Here is a 12,080-nt window from a genome sequence, read left to right as displayed (position 1 = left end):
AAGTATTTATTATGTAGCCATGTTCACAATGGAATTATTCACAACAGCCCAAAGGTGAAAGCAACCCAAGTGTCTGTCCAGTCAAATGGAGAAACAAATGTGGTAGATACATACAATAGAATATTATTCGGCCTCAAAAAGGAAGGAAATTCTGACACACATTACATGGATGAACCCAGAGGGCATTATGCTGGGTGAGATAAGCCAGTCACAAAGGACAAATACTGTGGGATCCCACTTACATGAGGTATAGAGTAGTTCAATTCAGAGATAGTAGAATGGTGGCTGCCAGGGGCCGGGGGAAGGAAAACATGGGGTGATTGTTCATCTGGAGATGGATGGTGGTGATGGCTGCGCAGTAGTGTGAATGGTAACTTTTATGTTACCTGTATTTCACCACGGATTTCAAACACAACAACAAAGTAATGAGCATAGGGGTATGAGTATAAGCGCCTGAGAGTCCATGTGGGGATGCAATTGAGGCCAAGGGACAAGGAGAAGATCACAAGAACAATTCTGGATAATCTATAAAATGCCTGTTCCCCTCAACTGTGGAGAAACTAAAAGTCAAGATAAAGCTAAAGTAAGAAATAATCTTAAATTCTCAGAAGATTACAAGACAAAAAGTTATTTCTTGCACACCTTCATGTCTATCTCTGGCCAGCAGAGGCTGTTTGGTATCATCCTCATTCAGGGACACAGGTTGTGGTGGCAAGGGCCAGGGGACCCAGGGAACAACAGAAGGGCTCTTCTTTCTGCCCGCATTTCATTGCCCCAAGCAACTGCCATGGCTATGAGTAACTTCAAGGTAAGGTGACGCAATTCTACCACGTATCAAGAAGAGGAGCCAGAAATCTTAGTGAACCGCAGTTCTGATATAAGTTGTCAGATACTGGCCTGTAAATATGCTGAAGTACAATATTTATTTACAGTCTTAAACAATACAATGCTATGTACACAAATCCTATACATAATGGTGTGCAAAAATTGTATGCTATCCACACAAATCAAGTAGAAAAACAGGTACTTTTAAGCACAGGGGCAAAAACAAACTGATTTACGGGGGCAAGACGTGTATCATTAAACCAAATACTGAGCTTGGAATGCAAGCTGCCAGAAGGAAGAATGTATGACAGAATGCATCTCCTGAAATAATTGTTATCTTCAAGAAATGAGCATAAGGCAGGCCAGCCTAACAGGACTCTGTTTAGTAGGATTCCCTATCACCATGAGGCAATAACATAAACAAGAGCATCTACATGACAAGAGAATAGGGGGAAAAAAAACAAAAAGAAAAAGTAGCATATGACAAATTCCTGGACAGATTAATGCAAAAAGACTACTTTCCACTTCAAGCTACCCAAGCCAGAAAAGTAATTCATAAAGTCAGGCAAGCAAGGAACACACAACTTTCTAAGCCATTAGGTCAACTTTTAAAATGAGTGCAATGGCACCAATTTACTGCAGGAGTCCATTCAAACTCAGAATCCATACCTTTGATGAAATCTGATCGCTATAAATTCTCATTCCCACTTAGGCCCATATAAAAAAATGTGCTTAACATTAAAACCAAACCAAAACAAAATGATTGGTTTTTAATGATTCAGAAACCACAACTACTTACCTCAGAATTTGATAATGATTCTTTCACTCGGGGAGACTAAAAGAAATACAAAAAAGGCTTATTAACTCAAAACTTAGGTTACTTGTAGTCAGTTCCAAACTGCACAGAATGTTGCAATGCAAGTAAACTCCATTTCATTCTGATCCATAAGTTAAGTCACTGGTAACTCTAGTGAAAGTTTTCTGGAAAAAGAAAATATCATGATACTATTGTATTCTTTGCCTAGGTAGCCTTTAATTCATCAATGTCCTATGGTATTTTAAGAGTTTACAACTTGAGGTTTATAAGCAAACATAATGGAACTTCTCAGGCAGTAGGAGGTCACATTCTTCAAAGTACAATTCTTTCTACTAATCATGAACATATTTTTTTTATTTAAATTCAATTAGCCAACATATAGTACATCATTAGTTCAGATGTAGAGTTCAATAATTCATCAATTGCATATAACACCCAGTGTAATCATGAACATATTATGTATATAATATCCAAGACCAAATGTAAGCCTTCAAGCTAATTATCCACCACATCTTGGAAGCAGAGTAATTCAGGTTATGGGCTTTAATGGAGAAAACTCTTGAGCCAAAATTGAAAAACCAGTTGTAATCTGCCATATGAACATCTAAGCTAAATTTATTTAGTAAATCATAACAGCAGTGATTCGGGATACAGGCAATTTGAGAATACAAAAAAACCCACAGAACCCTTACCCTATCTCTAAACAAATATCAATTTGTGGTCAATTCTACCAAGCATAAATTCAGACTACTTAAAAGGTCAGATTATCCAGCTTAGGTTTTTGTGAATTTTCATCACCACTTTATTAAGGAGAATCAAGGTTCAGGTGATAGCTAATATATCACAGCAAGTATATGGCCAAACCAAAAGCTTTTTTAAAAAACATAATATTTGGAAATAATTTCAAACTTTTGTAGAAAAGTTGTTAGAATGAGAATCATTAACCTTTTTTCCTTATCTGCTTTCCTATTTAAGATGTTCACTTTCTCTATTTTTAAATATATCTATTTAACCAGTCATATTGTTCCTATACCATTTGAGTAAGTTGCATATATCCGAACTGTTTACCACTGAACAGTCACTGTGTATTTCTTAAGAACAGGGACATTCTCTTACATAGCTTCACACTACTAAAGTTATCCACTTCAGTAAATTTCACAATGTGAATTTTAATCATCTAGTCAAGGCATTTTCCAAGTTCTCCAGTATGCAGTAATTATTTTTCCCCTTGCAACTAATAGGCAATCTTGAAGAGGCACTTCAAGACCCTGTAAATATCCTGCTCATCAAAAATTTCCCCTATACTTAGCAACTGCTGATGATCCTTGTCTGACCTAATCTTTATTGACTGCTTTATCATGGCTATAAAATGATAATTTTCCCCTCCAATACTCCTCCACATTTACCAGTAAGCACTGCCAATTTACTGTAATGAAGAACTAGCCACCCCCACTTATTTATCCACCTATTCATTATTGGCATGGACTCATGGATTTCCATTTTTATTTTTTTTTAAAGATTTTATTTATTTGAGAGAGAGAGAATAAGAGAGAGAGTATGAGAGGGGGGAAGATCAGAGAGAGAAGCAGACTCTCCGCTGGGCAGGGAGCCCAATGCGGGACTCGATCCCATGACTCCGGGATCATGACCCGAGCCGAAGGCAGTCGCTTAACCAACTGAGCCACCCAGGTGCCCTACGGATTTCTATTTTTAAAATGGTTTACAGTCTATTATTGCACTTAATGATTTTGATAGTTAAACTCTCTAATTTGGTCAGTGGGAGCTCATTCAACCTGGCCCTTATGTTATCAAATCATGACTTTCTTTTTTAATAAAAAACTTTTCTTTTCGACAAAAGAGGATATTCCAGATTCACCTTGTATTTTCCCTATGTAAGCCCCAGAATCAGCCATTTCTTTTTTTTTTTTTAAGATTTTTTTTTAATTTTATTTATTTGAGAGAGAGAGAATGAGAGATAGAGAGCACGAGAGGGAAGAGGGTCAGAGGGAGAAGCAGACTCCCCGCTGAGCAGGGAGCCCGATGCGGGACTCGATCCCGGGACTCCAGGATCATGACCTGAGCCGAAGGCAGTCGCTTAACCAACTGAGCCACCCAGGCGCCCCTAGAATCAGCCATTTCTCCTAGGAGCCCTCATTCTTTTAGAGAATGACATTAAAGACCAAGATCTGGGTATAAAGTATGCTCACTGTTACTGTTTTCCTGACTCTCTGCATACCTGGTAATCTTTGATTGGATGCCAAATGCTTAAGCTTTGCTCTGGAATACAGTAAAGTTACTTGGAAATGGTTTAATCCTTTTGGATCATGCTTTATGAGTTGTTAGTTCGATCTGGAGCAGTGCTCAGTCTAGGGCCATATGCTCCCCACTACTTAGACCTTTCTGAACTCTACCCAATGCCTTGTGAATTATAGGCTTCTCCACTCTGGCTGGTGGAAAGAGGCACTGTTCCTGGCTCTCTGTGAATGCTGGGTGCTGTTATCCAGTCTCAGGTGGTTTTCTCACACGTACTTCTTAAAGAGTATTCTGCTGAACACTCAAAAAGGAAGCTCTGTAGACTTCTACGTTTCTCTCTCTGTATAGCTCTCTCCTCCCTGGTACTCTACCTTATCGATTTCATCTGCCTTGGTATCCCTGGACTCTTAGCCCTATTTCCTCAACTCAGGAAAACACTCTTCAAGCTATAATGAAGGGAATAATCAATCAAACAAAACTGCTCCAGAACTGACACAAGCGTTAGAATGCGCAGAGGACATTAAAATAGTTATTACATCTCACATTATCTTCAAAAAGTAGAGACAAGAAGGTATAAAAATGAACAAACACAAACTCAAACTTCTAAAATATTTAATGTCTGTATATAAAATAGATTGAATGGGATTAGCAGCAACTAGGCACTGCAGAAGAAAAGATTAATGAACTTGAAAGCCAGCAACAGAAACTGCAAAATGAGACTGAGTAAAAAGAATTTTTAAAAAATGAAAAGAAAAAATCAGTGAGCTGGCAATTTTAAGCAGCCTTCTATACATGTTACTGGAGTCTCCAAGGTGCATGAAGGGCAGAAAAAAGTATTTGAAAATATAATAACTGAAAAATTTCCAAACTTGATAAAAACCTATAAACCCACAGATGCAAGCTCAATAAACCCCAAGCACAAGAAACATGAAAACTAACAAGCAAACAAACAAACCCAGACATATCATAATCAAATTGCTCAACACCATTCAAAAAGAAAAAAAATCTTAAAAGCAGCCAGAGTAAAAAGACATATAACTTACAAAAGAACAAGGCAAGGATACCAGCAGACTTCTCAACAGAAACAATACAAACAAGAATTACAGTGAAACATCTTTAAAATACTGAAAGAAAAAGCCTATCAATCTAAAAGTCTATACCTAGTGAACAGACCTTTTCAAAACAAAAGTGAAATAGAGACATTTTCAGACAAAAAAAACCTCAAAGAAATCATCACCAGCAGACCTACAGCACAAAAAATGTTAAGGGAAGTTCTTCAGGAGAAAGAAAATGATGTAAAGATAGAAATTTGGATCTACACAAGAGTCTTTATTATGAACACGTGCTGAATTTTGTCAAAGTTTTTTTCAGAACGTATGAAAATAAGAATATGATTTGTCTTCTCATTAGGCCTATTAGATTTTGTCGAAGTTTTTTCATCTATCTTTAGGCCTATTAATATTATAAGATTTCCTAATACTGAACCATCCTTGCAGCCCACCCTTGATCCACACTTGCAGCCCACACTTGATCATGGTGTGTATTTTCAATGTAATTCAATTTAGTTTTAAAAGATTCTCCTTTTACGAAAGAATTCATGTCCTCGAAAATGGTTGTAAGAATAACAAGAGAGGGGTGCCTGGGTGGCTCAGTTGTTATGCGTCTGCCTTCAGCTCAGGTCATGATCCCAGGGTCCTGGGATCGAGCCCCGCATCGGGCTCCCTGCTCGCCGGGAAGCCTGCTTCTCCGTCTCCCACTCCCCCTGCTTGTGTTCCCTCTCTCGCTGTGTCTCTGTCAAATGAAGAAATAAAATCTTAAAAAAAAAAAAGAAGGAATAACAAGAGAAATACAAAAAGTTACTTATTCTGAGAACAAATTCTATAATTTTCTATGCTATTTACACATCAGTGTATTGGTTATAAAAAAGCTAATATAAGTATTTATAAAAAAGCTACTATAAGTATTTCAGAACTATAAAATTTTATTTTTTAAAGTTTTTTTTTTTTAAGATTTTACTTATTTATTTGACAGAGAGAGACACAGCGAGAGAGGGAACATAATAAGCAGGGGGAGTGGGAGAGGAAGAAGCAGGCTCCCCACTGAGGAGGGAGCCTGATGCAGGGCTCGATCCTAGGACCCTGGGATCATGACCTGAGCCGAAGGCAGACGCTTAACGACTGAGCCACCCAGGCGCCCCTAAAGATTTTTTATTTATTTATTTGAGAGAGAGAGAGACAGAGGGATAGTGAGAAAAAGCACAAGCGGGGAGGAGAGGGAGAAGCAGGCTCCCTGTGAGCTGTGAGCAGGGAGCCCAATGCAGGGCTCGATCCCAGGATCCTGGGATCATGACCTGAGCTAAAGGCAGATGCTTAACGACTGAGCCACCCAAGCACTCCCAGAAATACAGAATTTTGAATAAATTTCTCTTGCAGATAGCTAGGGGGTAATAATCAGACACTGAAACACTGTAATTTGTTGGTCAGAGGAAAAATTCCTATGAAAATCTCTTTCACAGAAAGCTAGAACTACAAGATTCATGTACCTCTGGCTTCCTCTGATCACTTTAATGTAACATTACAAAACAATACCAATTTAAGGAGGAATCAAATGAAAAAGTAAGGAGAAAAGAAACCCGTCTCATTTTAATTAACTCACAATCGTATATAAACAAATGTTTATATTTGTTATTTTTTGAATAACTTTCCAAGGTTAGCATGTGATAAATTTTTGCCAATTTTCACTGGCAAGGTCTTTACAAAGTAAAGCTTTACTTTTAGCTCTGCAAAAAGACTAGACTCAAAGACTTCATCTGACAAGATCAACAAATATTCAGTGTTGATCAGCAAAGTCATAAGTGCTATGGCAGAGCAGATCTTACAAGCAGGCAGAGGCATACCACCTACCCACCACTAATACCACAAAAAGGTTTTAGGCAGTCAAGGCTATGATGAACCTCAAAGATTAATATTTCCCATACACATTTCTATTCCTGGGAATGAGTCCTAACAATCAACTTGAGGCACTAACTTTAGGAAAGAGTGACAGGAAAACAAAACAAAACAAGAGCTTTGTCTTCACTGCTTCCAGCAAACACACGCAAACACGCACACACACCCACCCAGGATATAGCAACTAAAGGAAGGTACGCTGTTCCTCTTCAGGCAGAAGGTTAGCAGACTTCAGGGACAAAGTTTTGATACTGAGGCTTGTGAGTCCAGTGATCTCTTCTGCAATGTCTAATCAGTCATCAATCCTATCCAGTGTATTCTCATCTCAGACACAGTTTGTATCTCTAGATTTCGGCCATTCTTATATACCCTAAATATCGTGTTCAAACAGATGTGTCAGTCCACTTTTCCATGTAGGATTAAATGGGCTCCTACTGTTAAGAACTTGTTCAAGGAAATTCTGTCACTAACACTTGTATTTTTTATATTTTAGCTGGTTAAGCTGAACAGAACCAGAGAATATAGTATTATCTCAGAGGCTTCAGACAAAAAGATAGCGCTCTGTCTTAAGCATAGAGTTTAGCAAGACTTACCCTGAGTTGTGAAATTGCTGCTTTCCCTTCCTCACTTTCTTCATCAAATTCATCATCACTCCACTCCCAGCCCCCATCTTCTGTCTTATGAAGGCGGCCACTGGAACCTGGTACTCTCCGAACCTGCACATTAGGAAGAGAGATGTGGATTATGGTAGTGTTTGACATTTACTATATATACTATATATATCTTGCACCCCTCACTTGCTCTCTCTGCTCCACTACCTGTCTTTACTCCAATCGCTGACTTTCCCTATACTTCTATGCTCTTGGGCCCAAACACCATCCAAATCCTTCCTATGTGAAGTCACAGGCCAAATCATATTAATTGTCTCCCAGCTGTGTAAATCTCTTCTCACCACATTCATGTGTATTAGGTACTCCTCAGAATCACCTTCTAGAGGAAGATTCTTCCTGAGCCTTCTGATCTGCTTCACCCTAGATTGGTTTCACACCAAGTCTGGACTTCAGATCTTCCTCTATGACCTGCCACATGACTTCTTCTTTCTCAGGTTAAGCACTTCCTCCTTATTAGCATGGCACACTAATTAAAGTCATGCATTTCTCAACTTTCTTGATTCCATCCCCACACTTCACTTATAGTTTTTTCTGGTTTAAAAAAAAAGTCCGGGTTAGTAGGAATCATTTTCTTTCATAAAGCTGTACACAACGGCTTTGCTGTGACCTGGCTTACAGGGGAGCTACTGATGTCATTACGATTTCCAATCCTGTCCATGATCTTTCCCCCTTCTCTGGAAGCTATAGGATCTTCTTTTTGCCTCTAGTAGTCTAGCGATGTGGTTTAGTGCTGATCTATTTCCATTCATTCTGCTATGTACCTGGGCTTTTTCAATCTGGAAATTCGTGACTATCTGTTGGGAAATTTTTCTTGAATTATTTCTTCAGTGATTCTCTTTCTTCTATTTTTCTCTGCTCTGCTTTTCTGGAACTCTTTACTCAAGGATTGAACCTTCTCAAATGATCCTCTAATGCTGCTGTCTTTTTTCTCCTGTTATCTATCTCTTGGCCTTTTGGGTTCCATTTTCTGGGAAATTTTCTCAGCTTTACCATACAACTTGTATATTAACTATTTTCATTTCTTCTATAATGTTTTCCATTTCCAAGAGCTTTTTGTTCATGGTGGTGTGTCTAAATGCTCCTTTTTTTAAGTAACAGCTTTATTAAGATATAATTCATATACCATATAATTGACCCATTTAAGATATACAATTCAATTATTTTTAGTATATTCCAAGTGGTGAAACCATCTCCATAATTAAATCTAGATCCCTTTCATCACTCCTCCACATGGCAAAAAAACACCCCAGACCCATTCGTAGTCATTGCCCATTTCTGTATAATCCCAGGCCTGGGCAACCTCGAATCTACTTTCTGTCTCTACACATTTGCCTATTCTAGACATTTCACATAAACAGAATCATATAATATGTGATCTTTTGTAACCAGCTTCCACAATTAGCATAATGCTTTAAAGGTTCATCCATGTTATGACACGTATCAGTACTTCTATTGCTGAATAATATTCTATCTTACGGACAGATGACATTTTATATATCTGTTCACCCACAGATGGATAATCAGGCTGTTTCCACTTTTTAGTTATTATGAATAATGCTGCTGGGAACATTCATGTACATAGCTTTGTGCGTACATGTGCTCAATTCTTCCAAGTATGCCTAGGAGTGGAATTGCTGGGTCATAAGGCAGCTTTGTTTAGTCTTTTTAGAAATTGCCAGACTACTTTCTAAAGTAGCTGCACCATTTCACATTTTCATCATTAAGTGTGTGAAGGTTCCAATTACCCTAAATCTTTATCACACTTGCTACTGTCTGTCTTTTTTATTACAGTCATCCTAATGGGTCTTCATTGTTTTCTGTGTGTAAAGGAAGGGCCAAACTTCACAACTCACTCTGGTAGCTACAAACAGTAATTTAACAGAGTCTAGAATTAATCAATTGTGTAACATACCTTTTCATTCTAGTAGACAGCACACCTAGACATACTGTAGACTAATAATATTTTACTGAATGAATATATCAAAGAATACTAAAGAAAGGGTTGGAAAAAAATGAGTAATACTTACAACCATTAACAAAGCATTACTTAACCCATACTTTCAAAATGCAGAAGTAAATATAATCAATTTCCTAGGAAACCGGAGTAAAATCTCCATTTACCTTCTTAGCTCTTTCAGAAATAGTTGGTGCTCTCTGCAGTATTTTTTCTTGAAGAAATTCTTTATTCTGGAGAGGGAAAATAAGTTTTCTTCTTACAAGTATTTACTGAACCAAAGAAAACTGACAGAAATATTCACTACAATTAAAATGTGATATAGTAACTGTTTTATAAAGAAGTTTGAGGAAAGTTTTTTTTTTTTTTAATTCTAAAGCTCCTTTAGTACATTACTACCACAGTTTCACAAATTGAGACAAAGCTTTAGTGTACTGTATGAACCATTATCTATGAGAAGTTTGCTTTACCATATGTCCTTTGGGATCATGGTTCCACATTTCCAACTACAGTAACATCCCACTTATCTGTTTTCTTTGGGAAATGAGATGTTTACTAACTCAGTAGTAAACCCTGAAATGAGAGCTGAGTATTTTTCACAGATTATATTACTAATGGCAAAATTTAATATTCATTGTTCCTGTTATAAATTTAACCTGATGCTTAAATATATGAAAAATACATTTACTAATTCTAAAGCATGTGTCTTAATTACCAAAGGTTGTACAGATAGTGCCCCCAGCAATTATCTGATCAACCATCACTTTTCCAAACATTATCATCTTAAGATAAAGCAACTTCTGAGCAGTAAATCTAATTTAGGCAACTGAGGAGGATCACATGAACACATAAAATCAACAGTAAGAATTTCCTACCTTTGCTTTTTGGAAAAATTTGTGCCTTAACAGTTCTGCTGCTGTTGGTCTAAAACCAGAAAAGAACGTTTTAATAGTTAATTCAAGTGTAATTGTGGGTTTCCATCTTCAAAAATGAGAAAAGGATTTCTTGAGCAGCAAGATAAAATCTCAGTGTTCTCCACTTTCCTTAACGGGCTAAAAAGCAAAAAGCAGGATAAACTAACTCGGTACACGACACTGAGTAGAGACGAAAACTCAAATAGAAATGTCCTGATAATAATTATTATAGGTCCTTTGCAAAATTCATTAGTGAAATGTTTCTTTTAGAATTAGGACTTCTTAGTGGCTTCCAATATATTTGCTATTCTTGTCCCAAGAATATCATTTCCCAAGAAGAGTAGACAATATCTACTTTAACAAGGCATAAAAATACATTTAACCTCACAAACAGGAAATGGACCAAATCAAGTTCTGTGCCGCTTGACATACGCCTGCCTGCCAGCCTTCAACTTAGGAAACTACATATTCTTAAAAATAGATCTAACAATTTCCTTTAAAAACCCTAAGATTCTAAAAGTAATGTATACATTCCCCAAAGTGAATCTCCACTCAGTTTTTAAGTCAACTGTACAGTCTTTCTTTGTTTGAATAAAGGCATCATCATTGTGAATTGTACAAACTTTTAAATAGTATGAGAATAAAGAAACAATACTACACTTAAAAGACTGGACCTGATTACACCACACACCTACCATGTAACCCTAAGCAAATCTCTTCTCTAAGGTTCTGTATTACCTGGTCAAGCCCCTGAAGGCAGTGGTTCTTAAACATTACTGTGCATTACAACAGCTGGAACTTTCAAAACAAATCCCGACGCCCAGGCTGTACCCCACACCAATTAAAGCAGAATCTGTGGGGGCAAACCCACACATCAGTAGTTTTTAAAACTCCCCAGGTGATTCACGCTTGAGAACCAGGGCCTCAGAGGATTACTGTACAGATTAAGAGAAAAGAGGTAAAAGTGCTAGGCAAACTGAAAAGTAGACATCCTTCCTATTTTCTCATTCAGTCAAGATTTCACTACGTTCAACAGTTTGCACAACACTGCTTCTTATGATTCATCCTTTTCTTCTGGGTTCATTTCCTTCTTTCTAGAGTACAATTTCTAGGGGTTCTTTAAGTGATAAAAGTGACTGGAAACTCAATTTTTGTCTGAAAAAAAATCTTAATTTCATGCTTATTCTTGAGTAATAGTTTGACCAGATCAGGAATTCTGCGTTAATAGTTATTTTCTCTCAGCACTGTTCCAGTATATTCTGGCCTCAACTGTTATTATTAGGAAAGTGGCTGTCAGTCTACCTGCTATTCCTCAGTAGGTAATCTGCCCCCTTAGGCACATTTCACAGATTCTCTCTGCCCTTAAATCCAGCAGTCTCATGATTTGTGTACAAATGGGGAAAGGGAAATACTGCTTGGAATTGAGGTGGGGGAGGAGGGATGGTTCTTTAATCTGAGGATATAGGTATTTCATCAATTCCAGAAAATTCTCAGCCATTATTTCTTTGAATATTGCTTCTCCTGTTCTAATCTCTCATGGAAAGTCTGTATATACATATACATGTATATGTGTATGTACACATGCATGTGCACACACACACACACTGAACCTTCCCATTCTAGCCCCCAAATATTCATCTTTCTTTTATATTTCCATTTTTAAAAACTTTCTGTGCTGCATTCTGAGCAATTTCCTCT

The 12,080-nt window shown here is 37.4% G+C and overlaps 1 protein-coding gene across 4 annotated transcripts in view; it reads right to left on the bottom strand.

Moving 5' to 3' along the window:
• Nucleotides 1-12,080, bottom strand: part of OXSR1 (oxidative stress responsive kinase 1) — a 93,382-nt gene that overhangs the window by 12,608 nt on the left and 68,694 nt on the right. For all 4 annotated transcript variants that reach the window (XM_027585834.2, XM_027585837.2, XM_027585835.2 and 1 more), the window contains 4 exons: nt 10,344-10,392; nt 9,636-9,701; nt 7,437-7,559; nt 1,625-1,660 (listed from right to left, as the gene is read on the bottom strand). In XM_027585834.2, the coding sequence (XP_027441635.1) occupies nt 1,625-1,660; nt 7,437-7,559; nt 9,636-9,701; nt 10,344-10,392 (274 nt within the window). The remainder of the gene's footprint in view (nt 1-1,624; nt 1,661-7,436; nt 7,560-9,635; nt 9,702-10,343; nt 10,393-12,080) is intronic.

The sequence above is a fragment of the Zalophus californianus genome, chromosome 1 (assembly GCF_009762305.2).
Source record: "Zalophus californianus isolate mZalCal1 chromosome 1, mZalCal1.pri.v2, whole genome shotgun sequence".
NCBI classification, from domain to species: domain Eukaryota; kingdom Metazoa; phylum Chordata; class Mammalia; order Carnivora; family Otariidae; genus Zalophus; species Zalophus californianus.
This window is presented reverse-complemented; position numbering and strand designations above follow the sequence as displayed.